Raw genomic sequence first — 26,891 nt, 5'->3', positions numbered from 1 at the left:
AGAGATTGTTTATTCTAGTTCTACCCAAAGTTTCCCCCGCATCCCATTTACCAAATTTACCATTCGTGTTGCTTTAACCCTTTCCTGTACAGGTTTTTTTTTGTGCAGGCTGAGAGCACTTTTGCTGTCCTATGAGCAGAACATTAACCCTCAGACTGCCTGTAGGTTCAGGTAAACTCCAGTCTCTCTGTGCCGACTGCTTCCATAGGATTTTAGCTGATGCACCGCAATGGTGAAACAAATTAATATTTCATACATTACAACAGTGACAACACTTCAAAAGTACTTCATTGGCTGTAAAGCTATTTTGGGACATTATGAGGTTGTGAAAGGCACTATATAAATACAAGTTCTTTCTTTACAGTAATAAAACTTATCAAAAATCAGCAATGGCTCTATTGACGTAAATTAACTCTTAAATTCTAAACACCTAAAACACATTTCACATAATAAAATGTTAAACATTTTCCTGCATTTGTTCTGCTTTTTCCTCCTTGTTCTCTCCTCTTCCCTATTCTTTCTCTGCCTTTTGGGTTTTTACTTTAATTTTACTCTTTTTCTAATTAACGGCCAACTATAACCTTTTTCAACAAGTTTAAATGATTTTTAAGCTACAAAATGGGGAAAATCTCTGTAACCTCCTCCAGCCCCACAATCCGTTGAGATCTCTGCGCTCCTCCAATTCTGGTCTCTTGAGCATCCCCGATTTTAATTGCTCCTCCATTGGTGGCCGTGCCTTCAGCTGCCTAGATCCTAAGCTCTGGAATTCCCTTCCTAAACCTCTCCGCCTCTCTCACCTCCTTTAAGTCGCTCCTTAAAATCTACCAATTTGACCAAGCTTTTGGTCAGCTGTCCTAATGTCTCTTTATGTGGCTCGGTGTCAAAATTTGTTTGATAACGCGCCAGGCAAGTGGCCTGGGACGTTTTACTACACCAAAGGTGCTATATAAATGCAAGTTGTTGCTGCTGTTTGCCATCAGTGTTACCCACAGGTCCGGAACATCTTTTACATCCATCCACCAGGTTGGACAGTGTTGAGAATGCAATTTTATCTTTCCTGAGGGTGGGCACAGGTCACAGAGAGCTTGCCAGGTCGGGCAGAAGGGACACAGCTGAAGTTCCCTCACTCCGCTGTGTTGCTGCAAATGCCCGAACCCAGTGCCAGGAATATCCCTGTCATACCGGGGTGGTGGGGGGGGGGCAAATAGATGGGGGCCGTACACATTATAAAGCCCAATAGGTTACTTGCTGTGGCACTGAACCATTAAGGTGTGTTGAATACGTTAATGCTCATTTCACTTTCTCTTTACACAAGAAGCCCAGACCATCTGTAAGCGATTTCAAACATGCCTGGATGGCCCGTGGCTTACGGGATCTGACTGTGCGTGCTCTTGTCAGGATCGTATTATCTGATCAGTACTGCACCACAAGTAAAGATCAAATGAAATAGTAACCTTCCCTCCTCTAATTCGCTCTTCCCTGCAGCGACACTTTCAATCCCAGGAATGGAAATAGCGGATCTAACCCCAGGTTCTGGTAGCTGGAGCTGCACAGAACTCATGTCCGAAAGATAGGTCCAAAAAACCTGCTGCGTTAAGACAACCACCTCCCTGAACACGCCAACCTAAAGTCCTTATAAATATTCTGCATCTCTCTGCTCATTCTGAGAGAGAGGGAAAGAGCAAGAAATCCTAAATCCTTTAACGCGACATGAAGAGAGGGAAGAACCCTTCAGTATTCCCCTTCTGAAAAAGAACAGTGGAAGCTCACCCGCTCCTCAGCTGTTGTGTATGCCTGGTGAAAGTGTTTTGGCCTTCGCAGCCCCTGTGGTTGCTGGACTCAGCTCTCTGTAAGTACTGAAAATACCGGGTGCAAGGCTGCATTGATAGGGTTAAAGATAAAGGGGGCACCCTTTTAAATCGGATATGAGGAGGAATTTCTTCCCTCAGAGGGTCGTGAATCTTTGGAATTCTCTTCCCCAGAGAGCTGTAGAGGCTGGGCCATTGAATATATTTAAGGTGGAGATAGACAGATTTTTGAACGATAAGGGAGTCAAGGGTTATGGGGAGTGGGCAGGGAAGTGGAGTTGAGGCCAAGATCAGATCAGCCATGATCTTATTGAATAGCGGAGCAGGCTCGAGGGGCCAAATTACCTCCTCCTGCTCCTACGTCTTATGTTCTTATGTATTGCCCCATCTACAGTGCAGCCCTCCGACAGTGCCTGCCCCTCCGACAGTGCGGCGCTCCCTCAGTACTGCCCCTCCGACAGTGCAGCACTCCCTCAGTACTGCCCCTCCGACAGTGCAACGCTCCCTCAGTACTGCCCCTCCAACAGTGCAACGCTCCCTCAGTACTGCCCCTCCGACAGTGCAACGCTCCCTCAGTACTGCCCCTCCGACAGTGCAACGCTCCCTCAGTACTGCCCCCGACAGTGCCTGCCCCTCCGACAGTGCAACGCTCCCTCAGTACTGCCCCTCCGACAGTGCAACGCTCCCTCAGTATTGCCCCTCCGACACTGCAACGCTCCCTCAGTACCGCCCCTCCGACAGTCCAGCGGAGCCCTCAGTACTGCCCCTCCGACAGTCCAATGCTCCCTCAGTGCAGCCCCTCCCACAGTGCAGCGCTCCCTCAGTACTGCCCCTCCGACAGTGCAGCGCTCCCTCGGTACTGCCCCTCCGACAGTGCAGCGCTCCCTCAGTACTGCCCCTCTGACAGTCCAGCGCTCCCTCAGTACTGCCCTTCCGACAGTCCAGCGCTCCCTCAGTACTGCCCCCAACAGTGCCTGCCCCTCCGACAGTGCAACGCTCCCTCAGTACTGCCCCTCCGACAGTGCAACGCTCCCTCAGTACTGCCCCTCCGACAGTGCAACGCTCCCTCAGTACTGCCCCTCCGACAGTGCAACGCTCCCTCAGTAATGCCCCTCCGACAGTGCAACGCTCCCTCAGTACTGCCCCTCCGACAGTGCAACGCTCCCTCAGTACCGCCCCTCCAACAGTGCAACGCTCCCTCAGTACTGCCCCTCCGACAGTGTAACGCTCCCTCAGTACTGCCCCTCCAACAGTGCAACGCTCCCTCAGTACTGCCCCTCCGACAGTGCAACGCTCCCTCAGTACTGCCCCTCCGACAGTCCAGCGCTCCCTCAGTACTGCCCCCGACATGCCTGCCCCTCCGACAGTGCAACGCTCCCTCAGTACTGCCCCTCCGACAGTGCAACGCTCCCTCAGTACTGCCCCTCCGACCGTGCAACGCTCCCTCAGTACTGCCCCTCCGACAGTGCAACGCTCCCTCAGTACTGCCCCTCCGACAATGCAACGCTCCCTCAGTGTGTCAGTATTTACAAGGGGTTCCCCATTAGTGTGTCAGTATTTACAAGGGGTTCCCATTAGTGTGTCAGTATTTACAAGGGGTTCCCTTTAGTGTGTCAGTATTTACAAGGGGTTCCCCATTAGTGTGTCAGTATTTACAAGGGGTTCCCATTAGTGTGTCAGTATTTACAAGGGGTTCCCTTTAGTGTGTCAGTATTTACAAGGGGTTCCCATTAGTGTGTCAGTATCTACAAGGGGTTCCCATTAGTGTGTCAGTATTTACAAGGGGTTCCCATTAGTGTGTCAGTATTTACAAGGGGTTCCCATTAGTGTGTCAGTATTTACAAGGGGTTCCCCATTAGTGTGTCAATATTTACAAGGGGTTCCCTATTAGTGTGTTAGTATTTACAAGGGGGGTCAGATCCCATCTCATGTACTGTGTGCCATTCTGATCACCCAATCATGCAAAAGGTATTACTGGTCTAAGCCGGCAATTTTTGATGTGTGAAGTCCAAGTACAGATCGCCTCTGAATGAGGTTCCCAGCTCAACCCTTGGTTTTCCCACTTCCCTGTCTTCGGTTTCCCCTTTTCCCCACCCTAGGATTCCCCTTTCCCTACCCTCGGTTTCCCCTCTTCCCAGCCCTCAGTTTCCCTCTTCCTCTCCCTCGGTTTCCCTCTTCCTCTCCCTCGGTTTCCCTCTTCCTCTCCCTTGGTTTCACCTTTTCCCATCCCTCAGTTTCCCCTCTTCCTCTCCCTTGGTTGCCTCTCTTCCTCTCCCTCGGTTTCCCTACTTATCCCGCTCACGGGTGGCCTCCTGGTTCTCGGAACTTCTGACACACCAGCTGCTGGCATGAAACCACAAGCAAAAATACTCAACCGCAGCAGACCCAACCTTTATAAAGTAAATGCAGTAAATTTGCAGATGTCATGTGGCCATATGATCAGACATCACGTGGTCAAACGTCCCTTGTTTAGACTGTCACGTGATCAAACCTCCAGGAATGCCTCCAGCAAGTGTTAGCGACCGTACTCAGTGTCCCTGGCCTAGTGAGGTTTCCCACTGTTGATTGTGATGCGGTGACTGACCCCTCTTTAAAATGCCAGAGCTGGATTCAGCTGTGATGCCTTCCATAATCGAATATCACTGTTCAGGATCACACAAGCTGAATGGCCACTTGGATGAGCTACTGGAAGCCCTGTGTATGTACGTACAGATGCAACTCTTTTACATTGCACTATACACAATATCATTTCAAACATTATACATATTATACACTACGTTGTACTGTGTTAATAACGATGATATGTGCTACATAGAACTTCTATAAATCTCATTCAAATTTGAGGTCAGGCTCTCATTTTGATATGGAGAATGCCTGTCCTGAGAACTCTCTCCGGCCCAGGACTACACGGCTTCTCCTCAGGACTAATCAAGTTATTACTGCAGCGGCTTAGAATGGTGCGGGCTGTAACCCACGGCAACTGTGCTTGTGCATTTGCAGGGCCGGCGATGGAAAAACAGTCTGGAGTGAACAGGCAGCACATTCGAGGACTGACAGCGGCCTCTCCCCATCCTCCCGCAGTGAGCCCCAGAGGAAGGAAGCTGCTTTCCCAATGGAGCAGGGCGAAGGGATCAGTCAGCACACACTCAAGTACACTGTTGTCCCATACGTTAGCCACTCGCCACATGTGGCTAATTGGGAATCCAGATGTGGCTAATTGTATTTCTGATTAGTGAATTAAAAAAATGAGTACTAGACACACTGTCGCTGGTCATGTGATCGCCATGCTCACAATCGCACAGTGTACATGTGAACTTTAACCTTTCTATGCGTTTGTTAGTAAAATGGTGAGAAGAAAAGCAGAGTCTGCGAGTGTTTTTTTGATTGCCCTTGGTTACTGAATGATGGTAGATGTTTGTTAAGTAAATATACATGTGAAGTCATTTATCTGTAATGTACGTGTTTGTGAGGCGTTTTCTACTAAAATTAGTGCATGTGGCTAAAATAATGTTGCCGTAGGCTTGTCTGTGGCTTGTCAGCAATTCCTATTGGAGGACACTGACCGAGTGAACCTGGTGCCGTCTATATCAGGGGCTGGGGCTGACACTGCGCATTGATGAGTTGGGGAAGCTGGAAGAGAGGAGCGGGAGAGTTTGTGTTTGTAATCATAAGATTGCCAATCAGCACCCCAATGTTACACTCGATCTCTTCCCCAAATTCACTGTTATTTTGATCAGACCCTCAGGACTGCAATCCCAGATTTACTGATTCAGGGCCGGAGGAGGGGGGGAATATTGTGGAATATTCTCACTTCCGGACACGATCTTTGGTAATTCGCTGCTTGCAGCTTTTGTGCTGGACACTGATCAGCTTAATGTACATGCAAGATGGTGTTGTCGACTTTCAGTATAATGTCACACTTAGAAAATGCTTTCTCCGCAAACTTCTGGACTCTCAATACTCAGTGGCAGGAGTTGCACTGCGCCTGGACCCTAGTTAAAGTTATCCAGTGGACAGAGTCGTATATTCCAATTAACTAACGTCAGGTACAAACACTTTATACCTCGTACTAGATCCCTCTGTGCGCTATTTGTTAAACCGCTGTTAACCCAACATGTGCACTGGAGAAGGCAGCATGATGAGTAAGATGTTAAAAGTCGATGTTAAAATTCTGATGCTTGTGTTCAAATCCCTCCATGGCCTCGCTCCCCCCCCACCCCTAAGAGGCCAGAATCGAAGGAGCACAGAGATCTCGGAGGGTTGTAGGGCTGGAGGAGGTTACAGAGATAGGAAGGGGTGAGGCCACGGAGGGATTTGAATACAAGGATGAGAATTTTAAAAGCAAATTTTAACATCTTACTCAGTGTGCTACCTTCCCCTTTGTGCGTGTTGGGTTAACAGCGGTTTAACAAATGGTATGCTGGCCTTCATTGCAAGAGGATTTGAGTACAGGAGCAAGGATGTCTTACTACAGTTATACAGGGCCTTGGTGAGACCATACCTGGAGTACTGTGTGCAGTTTTGGTCTCCTTACCTAAGAAAGGATATACAGTACTTGGTATCGAGGGAGTATAGTGAAGGTTCACCAGGCTGATTCCTGGGATGGCAGGACTGTCGTGTGAGGAGAGATTGGGTCGACTAGGCCTATGTTCACTAGAGTTTAGAAGAATGAGAGGGGATCTCACTGAAACGTATAAAATTCTGACAGGGCTAGACAGACTGGATGCGGGGAATATGTTTCCCCTGGCTGGGGGGTCTCGAATGAGGGGTCAGAATCTTAGGATACGGGGTAGGACATTTAGGACTGAGATGAGGAGAAATTTCTTCACTCAGAGAGTGGTGAACCTGTGGAATTCTCTACCACAGAAGGCTGTGGAGGCCAAGTCACTGAATATATTTAAGAAGGAGATAGATAGATTTCTAGACACAAGGGGCATCAAGGGGTATGGGGAGAGAGCGGGAATATGGTATTGAGATAGAGGATCAGCCATGATCATATTGAATGGCGGAGCAGGCTCGAAGGGCCAAATGGCCTACTCCTGCTCCTATTTTTCTATGTTTCTAAATAGCGCAGAGAGATCTAGTTCGAGGTATAAAGTGTTTGTACCGGATGGTGACGTTTACAGTGCAACACTGTTAGTTAGAGCTTCACCTGATAGGTCCACATTTGGGGGGTGCAGAGGTCAGTGTGCCCAAATTGTGGCCACATGATGGACTCATCCAATGGACAGAAAAATCACATGGGCTACAAATCTGGTGTGGTGACCCCTGCCCACAAGTGTTCCCATCGTGTGAAACCCTGCCTCGGGATCACAATATGGTAAACCTCATCCCATAGATGCTTCTGTGTTTTAATCCCCCCGGTACACACCCTGATGATGTTATCCTGACTGCCTCGCACCACAAAGGGTTAAAGCCACGTTCTGTACAAAGCTCCTGCGTGGGGTGGGGGGTGGGGTTGTGAGATTGCTCGATGTGGTCAGTAATGAATTTTATGTTACATTAAAGCCATATAAATGGTCGGCCCAGCGCAGACAACAAGTGGCTAGGCATTAGGAGCTAATCTAATGATGTAAAAATAGAGACAGTACCAATTATATGGTAGCCCATACCACACTGCTGCAGGGACTCCCAATGAATAGCTACAAATCAAATTACAGGCTAATAGACGCACTACAAGAGGGGGCAGTCAATGCTAACTGCATTACAGCCTTGTGACCTTTCTGCTCTGAGCTGCACGGTCCAGACTCAGACTTGCATCCCTCTGAAATATGAAAGAGCCTGTTGTTAAGGGAAAGCGGTGGAACAAGGCAGCGTCCCTAAATGAGTTAAACACTCTGCTGTCAAAGTGCTCATTTCCTTTATTTATGTGTCACTGTCTCGATTCCCAGCTCACCCTTTCCATTTGAAATGCCCGCACATGGGCGACAGTAAACGGCATCCGCTTTCTGTTACCTTGTTTTCCTCTGGCCCTACAGCCCTCTGAGATCTCTGCGCTCCTCCAAATCTGGCCTCTTGCACATCCCCGATTTCCATCGCTCCACCATTGGCGGCTGTGCCTTCAGCTGCCTGGGCCCTCAGCTCTGGAATTCCCTCCCTAAACCTCTCCCCCCTCTCCTCCTTTGAGACGTTCCTTGAAGCCGACCTCTTTGAACAAGCTTTTGGTTGCCTTTCCCAATATCTTCTTATGCGGCTCAGTGTCACATTGTGTCCGATAATCACTCCTGAGAAGCGCCTTTGGACGTTTTACTACGTTAAAGGTGCTATATAAATGCAAGTTGTTGCTGCTTTGGAAGGTTCACAAAATTGTTAGAACATTTGCAACACGCTGATACTTCCTCTTATTCTCCCCCCTCCCCCGGTTTTATAATCTGCCACCTCTACTTTCTCTAGGCCAGCCAGCAATATTGGCCTGGGCTAGGCAGCGGGGAAAAAAATCAGTCAGGGTTCCTGCTCCTGAATGATAACGGGTGAGCCCGGCTGCACAGTGCGTGTGTGCAGGTGTCGGAGGTGAGGACCCTCCTTTCATTGCCAACCAGCCTGGTTTACTGATGAAGACTGGCCCCTGGGGTGAGGTACCAGGGGCTGCCTGGTGTGGATGGAATTATATCTCTCTGTGATCACCGGCTTCAGGGGAAGAGGACAAAAATTGGGAGTTTTAGAAAAAAAATGTTAATTCGTTTATAGGATGTGAGCGTCGCTGGCAAGGCCAGCATTTATTGCCCATCCCTAATTGCCCTTGAGAAGGTGGTGGTGAGCTGCCTTCTTAACCCGCTGCAGTCCGTGTGGTGAAGCTACTCCCACAGTGCTGTTAGGGAGGGAGTTCCAGGATTTTGACCCAGCGACGATGAAGGATCAGCGATATACTTCTAAGTCAGGATGATGTGTGGCTTGGAGGGGAACTTGGAGGTGATGGTGTTCCCATGCGCCTGCTGCCCTTGTCCTTCTAGGTGGTAGAGGACGTGGGTTTGGGAGGTGCTGCCGAAGAAGCCTTGGCGAGTTGCTGCAGTGCATCTTGTAGATGGTACACACTGCAGCCACGGTGCGCCGGTGGTGGAGGGAGTGAATATTTAAGGTGGTGGATGGGGTGCCAATCAAGCAGGCTGCTTTGTCCTGGATGGTGTCGAGCTTCGAGTGTTGTTGGAGCTGCACTCATCTAGGCAAGTGAAGAGTATTCCATCACACTCCTGACTTGTGCCTTGTAGATGGTGAAAAGGCCTCAGGATGCCTAGCCTCAGACCTGCTCTTGTTGCCACAGTATTTATGTGGCTGGTTCAGTTAAGTTTCTGGTCAATGGTGACCCCAAACTGGGCATCAGTGAGCAGGTTTTGGTGAGTAAGTGCCACTTGATAGCACTGTCGATGACACCTTCCATCACTTTGCTGATGATCGAGAGTAGACTGTTGGGGCGGTAATTGGCCAGGTTGGATTTGTCCTACTTTTTTCCACATTGTCGGATAGATGCCAGTGTTGTAGCTGCGCTGGAACAGCTTAGCTAGAGGTGCGGCTAGTTCTGGAGCACAAGTCTTCAGCACGATAGCGGGGATGTTGTCAGGGCCCATAGCCTTTGCTGTATCCAGTGCCCTCAGCCGCTTCTTGATATCACGTGGAGTGAATCAAATTGGCTGGAGACTGGCTTCTGTGATGGTGGGGACCTCAGGAGGAGGCCGATATGGATCATCCACTCAGCACTTCTGGCTGAAGATGGTTGCAAACGCTTCAGTCTTGTCTATTGTACTCACGTGCCGGGCTCCACCATCATTGAGAATGGGGATATTCATGGAGCCTTCTCCTCCCGTTAGTTGTTTAATGGTCCACCACAATTCACGACTGGATGTGGCAGGACTGCAGAGCTTTGATCTGATCCGTTGATTGTGAGTTCGCTTAGCCCTGTCTATCGCATGCTGCTTCTGCTTTTTAGCATGCATGTAGTCCTGTGTTGCAGCTTCCCCAGGTTGGCACCTCATTTTTAGGTACGCCTGGTGCTGCTCCTGGCATGCTCTTCTACACTCCTTATTGAACCAGGGTTGGTCCCCTGGCTTGATGGTAATGGTAGCGTGAGGGATATGCCGGGCCATGCGATTACAGATTGTGATAGAATACAATTCTGCTGCTGCTGATGGCCCACAGCGCCTCATGGATGCCCAGTTTTGAGCTGCTAGATCTGTTCTGAATCTATTCCATTTAGCACGGTGGTAGTGCCACACAACACGATGGAGGGTGTCCTCAGTGTGAAGACGGGACTTCGTCTCCACAATGACTGTGCGGTGGTCGCTGCTACCAATACTGTCATGGACAGATGCATCTGCGACAGGGAGATTGGTGAGGACGAGGTCAAGTAGGTATTTCCCTCGGGTTGGTTCTCTCACCACCTGTCGCAGGCCCAGACTGGCAGCTATGTCCTTCAGGACTCGGCCAACTCGGTCAGCAGTGGTGCTACCGAGCCACTCTTAGTGATGGACATTGAAGTCCCCCACCCAGAGTAAATTCTGTACCCCTGTTACTCTCAGTGCTTCTTCCAAGTGGTGCTCAACATGGAGGAGTACTGATTCATCAGCTGAGGGAGGGCGGTAGGTGGTAACCAGCAGGAGGTTTCCTTGCTCATGTTTGACCTGAAGCCATGAGACTTCATGGGGTCTGGAGTCAATGTTGAGGACTCCCAGGGCCACTCCTTCCCGACTGTATACCACTGTGCTGCCACCCCTGGTGGGTCTGTCCTGCCGGTGGGACAGGACATACCCAGGAATGGTGATGGAGGAGTTCAGGACATTGGCTGAAAGGTATGATTCTGAGAGTATGGCTATGTCAGGCTGTTGCTTGACTAGTCTGTGGGACAGCTCTCCCAATTTCCCAGTATCCTTGAAGTTATCAACAGGCAGCCAATCGGGACAGTGGGACATGGGCCTGCTCTTCCCTCAATTCCACATGACACGATTAGGGTTTCCAACCCTCCGGGATTGCCCTGGAGTCTCCAGGAATTGAAGATTCATCTCCAGGACACGGCTCCGAGCAACACCCGGGAGAAAAAACATCAGGGAATTATCTTTAAACACTTTCTCTTATTAGTTATAAAAATATTGGCGATGGGGAAAAAAGGTTCTTTGACTGAGAGTTAACAATCATTCAATTGGGTAATGAAGTGTCTGTTTGTTTCCCAATTGGCGTAGGGCGGGGCCCTGTGAGAATGGATGTGTCGGGCGACCAATGGCGGGAAGTGGAGCGGTTGGAGGCTGGAGGGCATGTGATGAAACCTCCAGGAATACGTCCAACCAGAGTTGGCGACCCTAGGCACGATCCCAATATCAGGCACTCTGTCAGGGGTTCGAAGCCAGTTACTTCCCCAAAGAGAGGACAAGGGTGAGAAATCAGGTAACAAAAAACACCTTCGATTGGTTGACTCAACAGTTGTGTTAGCTGATGCTGCAGAACAGCAAGAGGCACAGAGGTAAATACATAACTAGAACAGGCCAGCACATCGGCCTAATCCCCCCGGCAACAGATCAAGCTCCTGGTCATCTGCAGGCCTCAGGCTTTCTGTTCTAAATATGCCAAATAAGGTGGTTGTACATTGACAATGCTGACTGTGGGGGAGGGGATATTGTGTGGGGTCCTCGGAGTCGGAGAGTCACATGATAAGATACAGCGAGGCTGCCCCGGCCTATCTCCCAGCATTTCTGCAGTTCTTACACTAAAAATGGATTAATGGATGTCAGACTGGAAGCCTGTCAGCACATTCTTGAGTGTTTTTCATGAAGGCATTATTTATCAGCAATCTTCTGGCCTGAGTACCTTCTCCATGAGAGCAGTAAAGAGCATTTGAGCCAGTGCAGCCTCTGTCAACACACATTTCCATCCTCATTCCACCCCCCCATCCCAATATATAATTACCACCAATAAGTTAACGGACCAAAATGTACCAGACTCAGTAACCAGCGCCGTTATTGAGAAGAATTCAAATGACGTAATGAGGCTGCTGGGTTGCTTTGGGAGATTAGACAGAATGTCAAGATTGTCAAGTTAGCAGCAATCAGTTGTAGGATTTGCCAACTCCAAACCCAGACAGGGGGGTCGGGATCGGGACCAGGCAGTGGGTGGGATCAAGGGCCGGGTTTTGATGGTCGCTTTGCTGCTAATAAAACCTTAATAACCCCAGTAACATGACAACCTCCACATCATGAGACACGGAGGTAAGGGGAATAAATCAAAAGGCTTCTGGTAACTTGGCTTGCATTGAAGAATTTTCTAGAAAGTTCACTCAAAAAAAGGATGGTCCAATCCATAGGCAGACACCTGGCAATCCCGACGACCTCTGATTGGCAGAAATCTCCCAATCCAGTAATTGCCTAACCTTCCATTGATTCTGGGCATGGGGATCGCAGGTACTGAGTGTGGACACACCGTGAATAGCCAAGGGGGAGCGTGGATGGGGGGGAATCTGATGCAACATCGTGACTCAGGCCACACACTCGATTGTTTGCACTGGATTTATTCAAATTAGATCAGGTCAAAGTGACCGTGTTGCAATTTGGGAGCGTTGGAAGTTTCATTCCCACTCAGTCTGTTGTGACCTGACCTGTTACGGTGGACTGTGCCAGACCAGTCGATGAGGGCGGGTTTGGAATCTACAGCATCAGTATAAGCTGACATGAATCAGTCATTTATGAAAGAAAGACTTATGAAATAATACTGAGCGGCCTACGGGTGGCGCTGTCCAGGGAGAGTATAAATACTTGGGCACAGGCCCAGCTTGCGCAGGACATTCTTAACAGGAACTAGTGAAGGACACAACTGGACCTCCATGTTGTAAAACAGTTGATTAAAGCTTTGTTTAACGCTTAGACAAAGTGCCTAGTAGTTTTCTTACGTCATAAGCGAAGCTCTTCTAAGCGTGACCTGATAGCGGAGATGCTGAGGGTCCCTCAATTCAAATCACACGTTTTGGGCGTAATTTTAACCTAAACTGCCCGGCGGGAAACGGACATTTCAGATTGGCCGCCCGTTTTACACATTGGCCAATGGAAAGTAAAAGGGCGGGGTGTAAAGCGGATGGTCATTTTCCATCCGGGAGTGTTAGGTTAGGTTAAGTTGGGTTGGGTTGGGTTGAGTTGGGTCGGGTCGGGTTACCCCCAATAAAACTTACATCGCATATAATATTGCGCTTGCACAGTCCCACAGTGCCTTGCAAATGTAAAGAGGCTAGAGTTTCCCACAGTGCCATGCAAACCTAGAGGGAAGATTACCCCACAATGCCTTGAAAACTAATAGAGGAAATGGAAATTCATTTGCTATTTTAAAATATTAACTGATACATTTACAATTTTTGCCTGAACCTATCGATGCTGATAGTATTTTACTTTTGTTGTGAGGTGGTGAAGATATAGTTACCCAGGGTAAGAGGCTTCCCAGGTTATTATCTCAGCCTCATTGCAAGGTCTATGTTTGAGGATTATGTACCAAGGTGACTCCTTCCTTACCTGTTCCGGAGCCCACGATGTCCCTGCTAGGTGATTCAGACATGGCGTCTGCCAGACGCTCACGGAGACCTTCGTCTGTGTTATCGATCGAAGACATATGACGCAGTCCAAAGCTCTCTGGCCAACTGCCACATACTTCCAGTAGCGTCACGCTACGGTCAAATGTTCCTGAAACAAGAGAAGACGCCAGGGTGTAATTTACGCTCACTCCTTCTTCAAACTTCTCCCTCTGAGGGGTCACTCACCTCGACCCAACATCCGGCTCCAGTAGAGCGGGCAGGTGAGCTGACACCTCCACAGTTTCAGCAACACTGTTTTTATATATTCAGTGGCTTGTTTAGGGATTATAGTATATGACTCATTTGAGACATGACGTGTGGTGAGTGTAGCGTGCTCGGGAGGAACAGGTGACTTTGGACCTATAGTTCCCAAAGCTCTCCACCACTGGGGTTTTCCTCACCTCACGTCTGGGTTTGTTGTAGACTAATTGATAGAGATTGATCACGGTGATTAGTCAACTACTCCATTATCATTGTATCATGCGACTACCAGGATGGTACAAGGTGAACAAGATGGGCCTGGGTCTGTTTCTATCTAGCAAGTCCTATGTTCCTTGTTTCATATTTGATTTGTTCCAAGTTAAGAGAGAGTTTATGTTGTCAACATATACTCACTAGGAAGCAGCTTGGGACTGGACCTGAATGTCTTAACTTATGACCTGACAGATATCGAGGAGAGGAGAGCTTTGTGCTTCCAATCTGGTCAAACTCTAGTCCCAGATGGTTCGCTCTCCGTAACCCCAACAATTTTTGATGGGAACAGTTGCGCTGATACCAGCCACCCTCCAGTACCTCATCCTAGTGACCATTCTTCGTGTTTGAGCTCAGACAGTGAGGTTTGGCAGATTAATCACATTTTCCAGCATGGGTCACTGGAGTAGCAAAGGAACCTGGATGAGATTCCCCTCCCTTGCCTGAGGGCACTAAAGCAAACTGCAGTGCCCTGATCACACGCTCCATCCTCCATCCTCACCCACAATGAAAAAAACTAAAAGCACAGACCAGCGATCAAAGCTGGGAACTGTCTGGTCAGTTCGATGACCACCCAGTGGGCAGTGCATTCATCCACCAAGCCAGCAGGGCTCCTGCTCTCAGAGTTGTAAGGAGAAACCCACTGTGTAACCCTGTTCTTTGATCTAATTACATGTAATATAAATACAATATAATGGAATCATCCAGCACAGAAGGAGGCCATTCAGCCCATCGTGCCTGTGCCACCCTTTTAAAAGTGCTCTCCAATTAGTCCCACTCCCCCCTGCTCTTTCATCAGAGCCCTGCAAATTTTTCCTATTCAAGTATTTATCCAATTCCCTTTTGAAAGTCACTATTGAATCTGCCTCCACCACCCTTTCAGGCAGCGCATTCCAGATCACAACAACTCGCTGAGTTAAAAAAAATTCTCATCTCCCCTCCGGTTCTTTTGCCAATCACCTTAAATCTGTGTCCTCTGGTTACCGACCCTCCTGCCACTGGAAACAGTTTCTCCTTATTTACACTATCAAAACCCTTCATGATTTTGAACACCTCTATTAAATCTCCCCATAACCTTCTCTGCTCTAAGGATGCAATGTCATAAGCTGCTAGTCTTCTGAAATTATTTTGTGCTGCATTTCATCCCTTTTTCCTTGCTGCTGTTTAGTACACACTGGCCGCCCTGTGCAGGAAGTGTGCTGGCCCTGTGATAAAGCAGGGAAATGATTAAGTGCTCAGTGTTCTAAGGATAGATTGCTGGACAGTTGCGGCCACTGAATGGGGCTGTGCAGCCTCACCACACACTGATAGCCGCTGACAGGTGCTGTGAGTCAGGGCAGACGGGGGGGGGTTGAAGCCCACCCTGAGCACTCTGACCCACAAGAGCACTGTGTCGGCTCTGCTGGTAAACGCTCAGGGAGCTGACTCCGCGACCTGTTTGAAAAGTGGCTCAGATACGGCGTGCCGCTATAATGACAGCGTTAAGAGGGGGTGACCAGGATCTGGCCTCTGCAGGCACCTGCAGATATCGCAGTGACTCAGAGTAAATGTCTGCACTGTGAGGCTGTGGGGAACGAGCAATTGAGATACCCCGGGGAGACAGTGAGGTTCTCCTTTCATGTTCTTCAGTGGATCCCTTAGAAAGAAAATAAAAAGGAAGACTTGCATTTATACAGCACCTTTCACGACCATCGGTCGTCTCAAAGCGCTTTACAGCCAATTAAGTACTTTTCTTTTGACGTGTAGTCACTGTTGTAATCTAGGAAACGTGGCAGCCAATTTGCACATAGCAAGATCCCACAAATAGCAATGTGATAATAAGCAGATAATCTGTTTTAGTGATGTTGATTGAGGGATAAATATTGCCCCAAGACACCGGGGAGAACTCCCCTGCTCTTCTTCGAATAGTGCCATGGCATCTTTTACGTCCACCCGAGAGAGCAGTTTAACGTCTCATCTGAAAGACGTACATATATTTTAGGTTACATATATTTTTTTAAACCAGCGCACAATGCCCTGGAACACTGATGTATGATACCACAGTCCAGGGTCCGGGGTTGGGGGGCACAACTTTGATCTCAGGTGCAGTGAAATTTGGGGGAGCACCATAGGAATGTGGGGGGGGGGGGTGGGAAGCAGAATTCCCCCCAGGCCACTGTCAGAAACCTCCTTGCGACAGCCTCAGAGCTAAGGATCGGTCAGCATCTGTCCTCCTGGACGTGGGTGGCCTGGGTAGTGTGTGGGTAGGAGAGGGTGAGCATGGCTGCAGACAGTTTTGTCTAGCTCCCCCTATGGTATCAGAATTCTGCTCCCTTTTTGAGACCAATGTCCCACTCTGTGCCATATGTGTCCGGGGAGGGGAGTGGGGGCACTAAGGAATCGAACCTGGGATCCTTCTGGTCTGTATAGCTCTGTACCACAGTGTCACTGCATTAATCACTGAGCTACCAGGTTCAAAAGGGAAGCTGTCCTTTCTAACACCATCAGCGCTGCCATAGGTGTGATGTTCCAAAATTCCTAACTTGTTATTTTGATAGCATATTACCTATCATAAAATATGTAGACACACAAAAACACATACAGACACAAGTATACGCAGACAAAAACACAGATACACATATAAACACACAAAAACACAAAATATAAACACATACAATACAATACAATACAAATCGCTTTATTGGCATGATAAGGTACATCTTATGTTGCCAAAGCATCAAAATACATTTATGGTTGAACACATAAACGCGGTTCCATTCATACAGTGTATAAACAGGTATATCCCTGAGTTTATAAATATATTTTCGCCTTGTTTATATATACTCTTGTCTTAGTTTACTGGTTGTCCCTCTGTTCATGGCAAGCTGTAACATAGTGTGCCGCCAGTGTTACACAGCTTCTCTCCTCCCCCAGTAGGAATACACATACTGTATATACACACAGGCAAAAACACACACACAAACGCACAGACACACACAACACAAATGCACACATACACCTTAACATAATCACACCCATGGGAACGCACGCGCATTTACCCACTGAGCCAATGGGAAGCTCTGAATTGATCTCCACGTTCTTTTACCTGCCTTATTTTTACTCTCTCTAGTCTCTCCACCTGCAGCAGTCACTGCGGGTTCGGGTTCCAACCTCTACGTGACCTGTCTATACCCTAATGAAGAGTGACTTTGAATGTCTTGCTTTTCTCTCACTCTCCCACTGAGGAACAGGGGCACCCTGTAGAGTTGAGAGGAAAAGCAGAAAAGAACATAACTATAGGAACACCATCCCCGCCCCCCCCTCCCCACTTAACACAACGAGATGAGGGAGAGAGTGAGTCACTACAATCCTCCTCTAAATGTACAAACTAGCGGCTTGAAACAATTCCACCTGGTTTGTGCTGCTAATAATTGTATTTGGGTTTCTGCTGTTTAGACTCTCTGGAGTCTCCACAACAGAGTCTAGCCATTAAATAACAGGTGTCACTGGGCACAACTCTTAGGGTTGCCAACCCTCCAGGATTGTCCTGGAGTCTCCAGGAATTGAAGATTAATCTCCAGGACACGGTTCCAAGCAACACCCAGGAGAAAAATCATTGGGGCATTAAACAAAATTGTGTTTTTCCATTTCTTTGAACATTTATAAAATAGTTATTATAAAAATATTGGAGATGGGGCAAAAAAGGCTGTTTGACTGAGAGTCAAGATTAATCCAATTGGGTAACAAAGAGTCTGTTTGCTTTCCAATTGGCCGTGGGAAGGTAGTGCATCTGGAGGATGGACCAATGGCAGGAGTGTGGGGGCGGGGCTGTTCGAGGCGGGAGGTCATGTGATGAAACCTCCACGAATAGACCCAACCAGAGTTGGCAACCCTAACAATTCTTTGTGTAACAGGAGGGAGGGAAAAACCCATCAAAAAAAGGTCTCTCGCTCTTGATACAAGCTGTGAAACATGCGGACTTCCATTGCATCCTACTAGAACGTTCCTCCTAGTGACGCTGACCGTTGGCCGACATCGACACAGCTCGGTGTCTTCTGATGGTGTTCACGTTTTTGGTGCTGGGCCGATGCCCCAAAGACACGGCCCATGACTGAACAGAGTGCGGCTGATTCTGAGGGAGAGTTACATTAAACCAATCTATCGCTGTAACCTCCTCCAGCCCTAAAACCCTCCGAGAGCTCTGCGCTCCTCCAATTCTGGCCTCTTGCGCATCCCAGACTTTCATCGCTCCACCATTGCTGACCGTGCCTTCAGCTAAGCTCTGGAATTGCCTCCCTAAACCTCTCCGCCTCTCTCTCCTCCTTTAAGATGCTCCTTAAAACTTACCTCTCATCTGTCCTAATATCTCCTTATGTGGCTAATTTATTTTGATAAAATGTTCCTGTGAAGCACTTTGGGACATCTTACTATGGTAATTGGGCTATATAAATGCAAGTTGTTGTTGTATAATTTTAGCATATTTGCTCCTGCCAACTAAATGTGTGGGATCATCAAAAAAAAAACAGACCAGCTGTCAGGCCCCACTGGCAAGAGGGAAACAAAGTGCCCAAGGGCAATGCCCGATCACACCAGGAGGCACAGGTGGGCATTTAAACAAAAAAACTCAAGAGTTCCAATCATTTAAATTTTTTGTTGGGAGATCAAGGACTTTAAACTGCTCGAAATTAAAAATTTGGCGTGAATTTTGAGCCTGTCAAAAGGCTAATTTCTATTAGTCCCCTAAACTAGCCAATCAGACGCAGATGACCAAATTCAAGGCCTCCTCTCCTGTTCTTGTGTCTGTCTCATGTCCAAATTTACAAATTTATTTGTGACACGGAAACCCAGCTCTTAAATCCATTGGCACCTGCAAGCGGCCCAATTCTTATACCCTACTCCCTGGTGTCAGTGCAGCGCTGGTTTTTCAGACTGACAGTGAGAGCGCTTGGAAGAGATGGTTTTTACATTCAAGTCCCACTCCAGAGACTGGAACATTAAATCCAGACTGACACTCCGACTGCAGTACTGAAGCAGTGTCGGAGGGGCCGTCTTTCAGATGAGACATTAAACCGAGGCCCCGTCTGCCCTCTCAGGTGAACGTAAAACATCCCGCGGTACTATTTCAAGAAGAACAGGGGAGTTCTCCTAGCTGTCCTGACCAATATTTATCCCTCATCCAACATAATTAAAAACAGATTATCTGGTCATTGTCACATTGCTGTTTGTGGGACCTTGCTGTGTGCAAATTGGCTCCCGCGTTTCTTACATTACAACAGTGACTACACTTCAAAGAAGTATTTCATTGGCTGTAAAGCACTTTGGAACATCCTGAGGCCGTGAAAGGCGCTGCAGAAATACAAGTCCTTTCTTTTCCTCTTTAGGTGTCCTCTCACTGGATGCGCTTGGTTCCTCGTGCAATTGCATGGTTCTTGCGCAGCCCCTGAACTGGGTCTCCGCCTTTTCCCCAAGTTCATGCAGGCTCCTGTTGGAGTTCTGACAGTTATACCATCAGAATCTCCGAGTAATCTCGGGTCCTTACTTTAAACAGTTTTAGGGTTTATAGGGAATTTGAACTGAGCTCTACCAGAGTGCAGCTCTCCAGGATTGTCCTGCAGGAATTAAAAATTAATCTCCATGGACACTGCTGACACTCGCAGCGCAGTATCGAATATAAAAATATTGGAGACGGGATAAAAAGGCTGTTCGACTGACAGTGAAGCATCATCCAATCGGGTAATTAAGAGTCTGTTTGCTTTCCAATTGGCCGTGGCAGGCAGTGCGCTGCGAGGATGGATGTGTTGGGCAATCAATGGCGGGAGTGTGGGTGCGGGACAGTTGGCAGGCGATTGTGTGATGGAACCTCCAGGAATACGTCCAAACAGAGTTGGCAACCCTAGTACAAAGCGTTCTCGAGTCTGGATTGTGAGGTGATGCCACTTATTGGTGTCAGTGAAAGGGTAAAAATAAATGTCTGCCCTTCGTCTCCAGCACCTGGGACTGAACACACACACTCTGCAGTCAAGGCCACAGCCTGTGTCGGTGAACTCTGGGTCTCAGTCCTCTGGGTCCATTCCTCGCCTCTCTTTGTTAACTTCACAGATTTTGCTTTGAATGCCTACGGTTGAATCTCTGTGTGAACGCTCCTGCTCTCATTTACCCCTCTACAGCCGACAAATTTATCACAACAAAAATCCACAGCTGAAACCCTATACTGTATCGCTAGGCCTCGGATACTTGTCCTCTAGGATGGATTGTAACTCAACCTTCTCGCTTTAACCTCAGCCTTTTTCCCCCTCTCTCTCTCTCTGCCTTTACTAAAGGTCTGTGTTTTCTCAGAGAAAGCTAATCCTGTCTCTGTTTTCTTTTTAATAGAATGGGTCCTCCTGGACAAAGGCCTGTGGCCGAACACCATCCCCTGCAAGGCTGGCCTGGCTGCCTAAAGGTATCCCCTCAATGCAGGGGCAAGGTCCTGCCCTTGTCAGTTGTATTATGTGGCAGACAATTGGTGTCTAAATGGGGGCAGGCAGTGTTTGTAGGTGGGATGATTGAGTGAAGAAATTATTATACCTGACATGGCCCTGCCCAAGGCTTCAGACCTTTCATCATGTCTCTTTCTGTTTCTAAACTGAAATTTTTTTCCTTCTCAATCTCTATCTGCAGAAGAAGCGTCAACGCAAAGGCTTGGCGTTACTGCAGGGAGTTCACTTTATTCTCTGCAGACATTTTAATAAACTGCTGCGTGGATTTCACTCCCAAGTTAAGTGATAGTAATGTTTTTCAATTTTCAACTTTTAAATATTCAAAATTATTGAGGAGCTTGCCACAGTCCGAAGCACCTTTACCCCAGTTTTGGTAGCACAGGTCTAAACCTACCTTTGCATCGCTGTGCCACGTTTACACTGAAAAAGGAAAGAACTTACATTTATACAGCGCCTTTCACCACTTCAGGACGACCCAAAGCGCTTTACTGCCAATGAAATACTTTTGAAGTGTAGTCACTGTTGTAATGTAGGAATCATGGCAGGCAATTTGCGCACAGCAAGATCCTAAAAACAGCAGTGTGATGTGATGGTGGTTGAGGGATAAATGAGGGGTGAACTCCCCTACTCGTCTTCTAATAGTGTCGTAGGATCTTTACATGCACCTGAGGCCTCGGTTCAACGTCTCATCCGAAAGACGGCACCTCCGACAGTGCAGCGCTCTGTCGGTACTGCGCTGCGAGTGTCAGCCTGGATTATCTGCTCAAGTCTCTGGAGTGAGGCTTGAACCCACAACCTTCTGACTCAGAGGTGAGAGTGCTACCAATTGAGGCATGGCTCACACTAACCTGTTCCCCTGCACTGCACATGCAGGAGGTGGTGCCTCTAGTTCCCAAACCGGCCTCCAATAGACTCTACACGAGACAGGCACAGTACAGTGCTGCCACCTTCAATCTTAAAAATAAATTCTTCAATATTTAATAAAAACCAGGGTCGCCAGACTCTGTATAGACTCTGACTCGGTCCAGTGTATGTTGGAGGCTCCTCACAACTTTAAGCAGCCTGGTGTACTGAACTCCCTCACCACATTTACAAAGCACCGTGGGATTTCAGAGTAGTGGTGGCAGATCCCGATCCCCAGTGAGCCTCTGCTGGCAGTTGCTGAACAGAGGCCAGTAAGTTCACTTTACGTGGAGCCACGTGTTGAGCGTTTCCAACTCTATAACAAAGTGAAAGGGCTGATAAAGCCAATGGCTGCTTTTGGGACACTGAGAGATTAAAGCATAATTCTCTTTTCCTCCCCTCTCATTTTCCTTTTTAACTGGTAAGCCCTGATTTTCAGAGATTCTGCACGGTTTTGCCATTATTGAAAAATTAGGGCTGCCGTTCTTTTACTTGTGTTAGATGGGAGTGGGACTTGTACTCGCAATCCCCGAGTTGGGAGCTAGAAGCTGATTGGCAGGTATTGTCCCGCTACTTCGCACAGCATGGGGACTTGTGAGATCTGCTTCCTAGTTACAGCTCTTTACAAACTCTCCCCCAGTGCTATTGTTCACTATACCGACCTCTGATCGGACACCAGGAATAGTCCACCTCGTGCTGGTCTTCATGAAATCCATCAATCCTACCTCTTGGTCATCCCACTGGGAGACCTGCCACCAGGAGTGCCCTCTCCTCCCCCACGCAGTTCTCCATCCTGTTAGACTAGGATAAGGTATTGTGCGTCACTCGTGATTCGGTGGATAGTCAGAAGGTTGTGGGTTGAAGACTCACTCCAAAGACTTGAGCACATAATCCACTCTAACACTCGTGTAGTACTGAGAGAATGCTGCTCTGAAAGTGCTGTCTTTCGAATGAGGCGTTAAACCGAGATCCCGTCTGCCTTCTCAGGTGAACATAAAAGATCCCACGCCACTATTTGAAGAAAAGCAGGGGAGTTATCCCCGGTGTCCTGGGGCCAATATTTATGGTTCAATCAACATCACGAAAGCAGATTATCTGGTCATTATCACATTGCTATTTGTGGGAGCTTGCTGTGCACAAATTGGCTGCTGCATTTCTTACATTACAACAGTGACTACACTTCAAAAGTATTTCATTGGTTGTAAAGCGCTTAGGGACGTCCTGTGGTTGTGAAAGGCGCTATAGAAATGCAAGTTCTTTCTTTTACTCTTGAAGGGCAGCCAGTGGGAATTTGAAACATTTTGGTCCTACTCTCTGGAACTCCCCCCCGAGGTCCTTGTGGAGCAGCAAGCCTACCTCCTCGACTAACTCCCCTAACGTTCCTACTTTGTTGCTCTGTTGTGAAACACCATGTGATGTTTACTAGTTAAAAGGCACTGTGTGAACGAAATTTGTTGAGCGGGAATCATATTCACCCCCAATCCGGTTAAGATTTCAAGGTTCCAGTATTTGACCCATCGGCCAATCTTATTACTGGGGGCCATGGCACAGCGAGGAACTGAGGCAAAAAAGTCTCACATCATTGCTATCTACCACTTTGTCCATTCAGCAGACCTTCTAAAATAGAAACTCCTCATGATACCATGGGGTTGGGGGGGGGGGGGCGGGCAGTGGCAGGAGGAAGGGTAGGCTGTACAGGATGAGGGGAGGGCGATTAATGGTTCCAGTACCACCTGCCCTGAAGAGGGAGGTTCCTGACGAGGGTCCGAGAAAAACGGGCAGAAGTTTAATTTGTTTCCTTGGAGATATTTCATTTCTGATAACTCGTGAAGTATTAGAGGAATCTGCAGGCAGGTAGTTAGGAGGCCGGTGAGATAGAATACTAGTGCCGTGTACAGGATCTCAAACCATTTGCTTGGCCATCTACACAGCCTACTTATTATCGGAAGTGAAGAATTTGGTGTCAGCAGCCAATGCAACCCTGAATGATATACTTCCTTCAAAAAATAAACCTCTCGGTGAAGCAATGTTTTCACTAAAGTCACCGAGACACATAAGGAGAGTGCCAGTTCTAAGGTTGTGATCGGTCCAGTTAAGGGGATGGAGGAAGATAGAGAAGGGAGGGATTATACTATTTGCGGATTAAAATTAAAACTTTAACATTAGGTTAACACTGAACAGTGAAGTGTGCAGTGACATCTGTGTCTGTAATCAGCGGCTTGGCTTTCAAGCACTGCCAACTAAAACAGCCAAATATCAAATCCACTTTACAGATCATCGCAGCAGCTCAGGGTCTGCCAAAGCAAACAGTCAAAGTCTGAAGTTTGCTTTACAAACCTGTGATCGGGGAGTTGAGAGGGGGCAGGCTTCCAGGAAAGCAATCGCAGTGAGCTTCAGCCCCCAGCCCCGGCATAAATCTATCACACAGCCCACAATGTGTCTGTGAAACCAGGCACTAAAGATGCAGGCACGCTCGGGGACAGAACACGCGAGTACCGAGGTGGCCAGCGAACACGACAGTCAAGAAGAAATGTACTATTTTAGCCCAGTTTTTTTCCCTCCTCTCCTGAAAGTGCCGATTCTCACTGGGGTACGGGTTCCACAAACACTGACTCTCACTGGGATACGGGTTCCACAGGCACTGACTCTCACTGGGGTACGGGTTCCACAAACACTGACTCTCACTGGGGTACGGGTTCCACACACACTGACTCTCACTGGGGTACGGGTTCCACAAACACTGACTCTCACTGGGGTACGGGTTCCACAGGCACTGACTCTCACTGGGGTACGGGTTCCACAAACATTGACTCTCACTGGGGTACGGGTTCCACAGGCACTGACTCTCACTGGGGTATGGGTTCCACAGGCACTGACTCTCACTGGGGTACGGGTTCCACAGGCATTGACTCTCACTGGGGTACGGGTTCCACAGGCACTGACTCTCACTGGGGTAGGGGTTCCACAGGCACTGACTCTCACTGGGGTATGGGTTCCACAGGCACTAACTCTCACTGGGGTATGGGTTCCACAGGCACTGACTCTCACTGGGGTAAGGGTTCCACAGACACTGACTCTCACTGGGGTATGGGTTCCACAGACACTGACTCTCACTGGGGTATGGGTTCCACAGGCACTGACTCTCACTGGGGTAAGGGTTCCACAGACACTGACTCTCACTGTGGTATGGGTTCCACAGGCACTGACTCTCACTGGGGTAAGGGTGCCACAGACACTGACTCTCACTGGGGTAAGGGTTCCACAGACACTGACTCTCACTGGGGTATGGGTTCCACAGACACTGACTCTCACTGGGTTAAGGGTTCCACAGACACTGACTCTCACTGGGGTACGGGTTCCACAGGCACTGACTCTCACTGGGGTACGGGTCCCACAGACACTGACTCTCACTGGGGTACGGGTTCCTCACACACTGACGCTGACTGGGGTGCGGGTTCCACAGGCACTGACTCTCAATGGGCTACGGGTTCCTCACACACTGACTCACACTGGGGTACAGGTTCCACAGACACTGACTCTGACTGTGGTACGGGTTCCACAGACACTGACTCTCACTGGGGTACGGGTTCCACAGGCACTGACTCTGACTGGGGTATGGGTTCCACAGGCACTGACTCTCACTGGGGTACGGGTTCCACAGACACTGACTCTCACTGGGGTACGGGTCCCACAGACACTGACTCTCACTGGGGTACGGGTTCCACAGGCACTGACTCTCACTGGGGTACGGGTTCCTCACACACTGACTCTGACTGGGGTACGGGTTCCACAGGCACTGACTCTCAATGGGCTACGGGTTCCTCACACACTGACTCACACTGGGTTACTGGTTCCACAGGCATTGACTCTCACTGGGGTAAGGGTTCCACACACACTGACTCTCACTGGGGTATGGGTTCCACAGGCACTGACTCTCACTGGGGTACGGGTTCCACAGGCACTGACTCTCACTGGGGTACAGGTTCCACAGACACTGACTCTGACTGGGGTACGGGTCCCACAGACACTGACTCTCACTGGGGTACGGGTTCCACAGGCACTGACTCTCACTGGGGTACGGGTTCCTCACACACTGACGCTGACTGGGGTACGGGTTCCACAGGCACTGACTCTCAATGGGCTACGGGTTCCTCACACACTGACTCACACTGGGGTACAGGTTCCACAGACACTGACTCTGACTGGGGTACGGGTTCCACAGACACTGACTCTCACTGGGGTACGGGTTCCACAGGCACTGACTCTGACTGGGGTATGGGTTCCACAGGCACTGACTCTCACTGGGGTACGGGTTCCACAGACACTGACTCTCACTGGGGTACGGGTCCCACAGACACTGACTCTCACTGGGGTACGGGTTCCACAGGCACTGACTCTCACTGGGGTACGGGTTCCTCACACACTGACTCTGACTGGGGTACGGGTTCCACAGGCACTGACTCTCAATGGGCTACGGGTTCCTCACACACTGACTCACACTGGGGTACGGGTTCCACAGACACTGACTCTCACTGGGGTACGGGTTCCACACACACTGACTCTGACTGGGGTACGGGTTCCACAGACACTGACTCTCACTGGGGTACGGGTTCCACAGGCACTGACTCTGAATGGGGTATGGGTTCCACAGGCACTGACTCTCACTGGGGTACGGGTTCCACAGACACTGACTCTCACTGGGGTACGGGTTCCACACACACTGACTCTGACTGGGGTACGGGTTCCACAGGCACTGACTCTTACTGGGGTGGGGGTTCCACAGACACTGACTCTCACTGGGGTATGGGTTCCACAGACACTGACTCTCATTGGGGTACGGGTTCCACACACACTGACTCTGACTGGGGTACGGGTTCCACAGGCACTGACTCTCACTGGGGTACGGGTTCCACAGACACTGACTCTCACTGGGTTACTGGTTCCACAGGCATTGACTCTCACTGGGGTAAGGGTTCCACACACACTGACTCTCACTGGGGTATGGGTTCCACAGGCACTGACTCTCACTGGGGTACGGGTTCCACAGGCACTGACTCTCACTGGGGTACGGGTTCCACAGACACTGGCTCTGACTGGGGTACGGGTTCCACACACACTGACTCTGACTGGGGTACGGGTTCCATACACACTGACTCTCACTGGGGTACGGGTTCCACAGGCACTGAATCTTTGAGGTATGGGTTGCACACACACTGACTATCACTGAGGTGTGGGTTCCACACACACTGACTGACACTGGGGTACGGGTTCCACAGACACTGACTCTGACTGGGGTACAGTTCCACAGACACTGACTCTCACTGGGGTACAGTTCCACAGACACTGACTCTCACTGGGGTACGTGTTCCACAGACACTGACTCTCACTGGGGTACGGGTTCCACACACACTGACTCGCACTGGAGTATGGGTTCTACAGACACTGACTCTCACTGGGGTACAGTTCCACAGACACTGACTCTCACTGGGGTACAGTTCCACAGACACTGACTCTCACTGGGGTGCGGGTTCCACAGACACTGACTCTCACTGGGGTATGGGTTCCACAGACACTGACTCTCACTGGGGTACGGGTTCCACAGACACTGACTCTCACTGGGGTATGGGTTCCACACACTGACTCTCACTGGGGTACGGGTTCCACACACATTGACTCTCACTGGGGTACAGTTCCACAGACACTGACTCTCAGTGGGGT

The 26,891-nt window shown here is 49.0% G+C and overlaps 1 protein-coding gene and 1 long non-coding RNA gene across 4 annotated transcripts in view; one reads left to right on the top strand and one right to left on the bottom strand.

The window, feature by feature from the left end:
* LOC147102293 (uncharacterized) overlaps positions 1–5,161 on the top strand; it is a 101,377-nt gene extending 96,216 nt beyond the window's left edge. The window contains exon 3 of the long non-coding RNA XR_015073245.1: positions 4,809–5,161. This is a non-coding gene — a long non-coding RNA (uncharacterized LOC147102293). The remainder of the gene's footprint in view (positions 1–4,808) is intronic.
* The window catches only part of bcas3 (BCAS3 microtubule associated cell migration factor), a 1,023,442-nt gene that overhangs the window by 33,307 nt on the left and 963,244 nt on the right, over positions 1–26,891 (bottom strand). For all 3 annotated transcript variants that reach the window (XM_085964689.1, XM_085964691.1, XM_085964690.1), the window contains one exon: positions 13,283–13,450. In XM_085964689.1, the coding sequence (XP_085820815.1) occupies positions 13,283–13,450 (168 nt within the window). The remainder of the gene's footprint in view (positions 1–13,282; positions 13,451–26,891) is intronic.

Source organism: Somniosus microcephalus, chromosome 22 (genome assembly GCF_052327205.1).
Source record: "Somniosus microcephalus isolate GS21.2 chromosome 22, FLI_Smic_1.0, whole genome shotgun sequence".
Classification (NCBI taxonomy): Eukaryota; Metazoa; Chordata; class Chondrichthyes; order Squaliformes; family Somniosidae; genus Somniosus; species Somniosus microcephalus.
The sequence above is the reverse complement of the archived record's forward strand: the minus strand, read 5'-3'. Positions and strand labels throughout refer to the sequence as shown.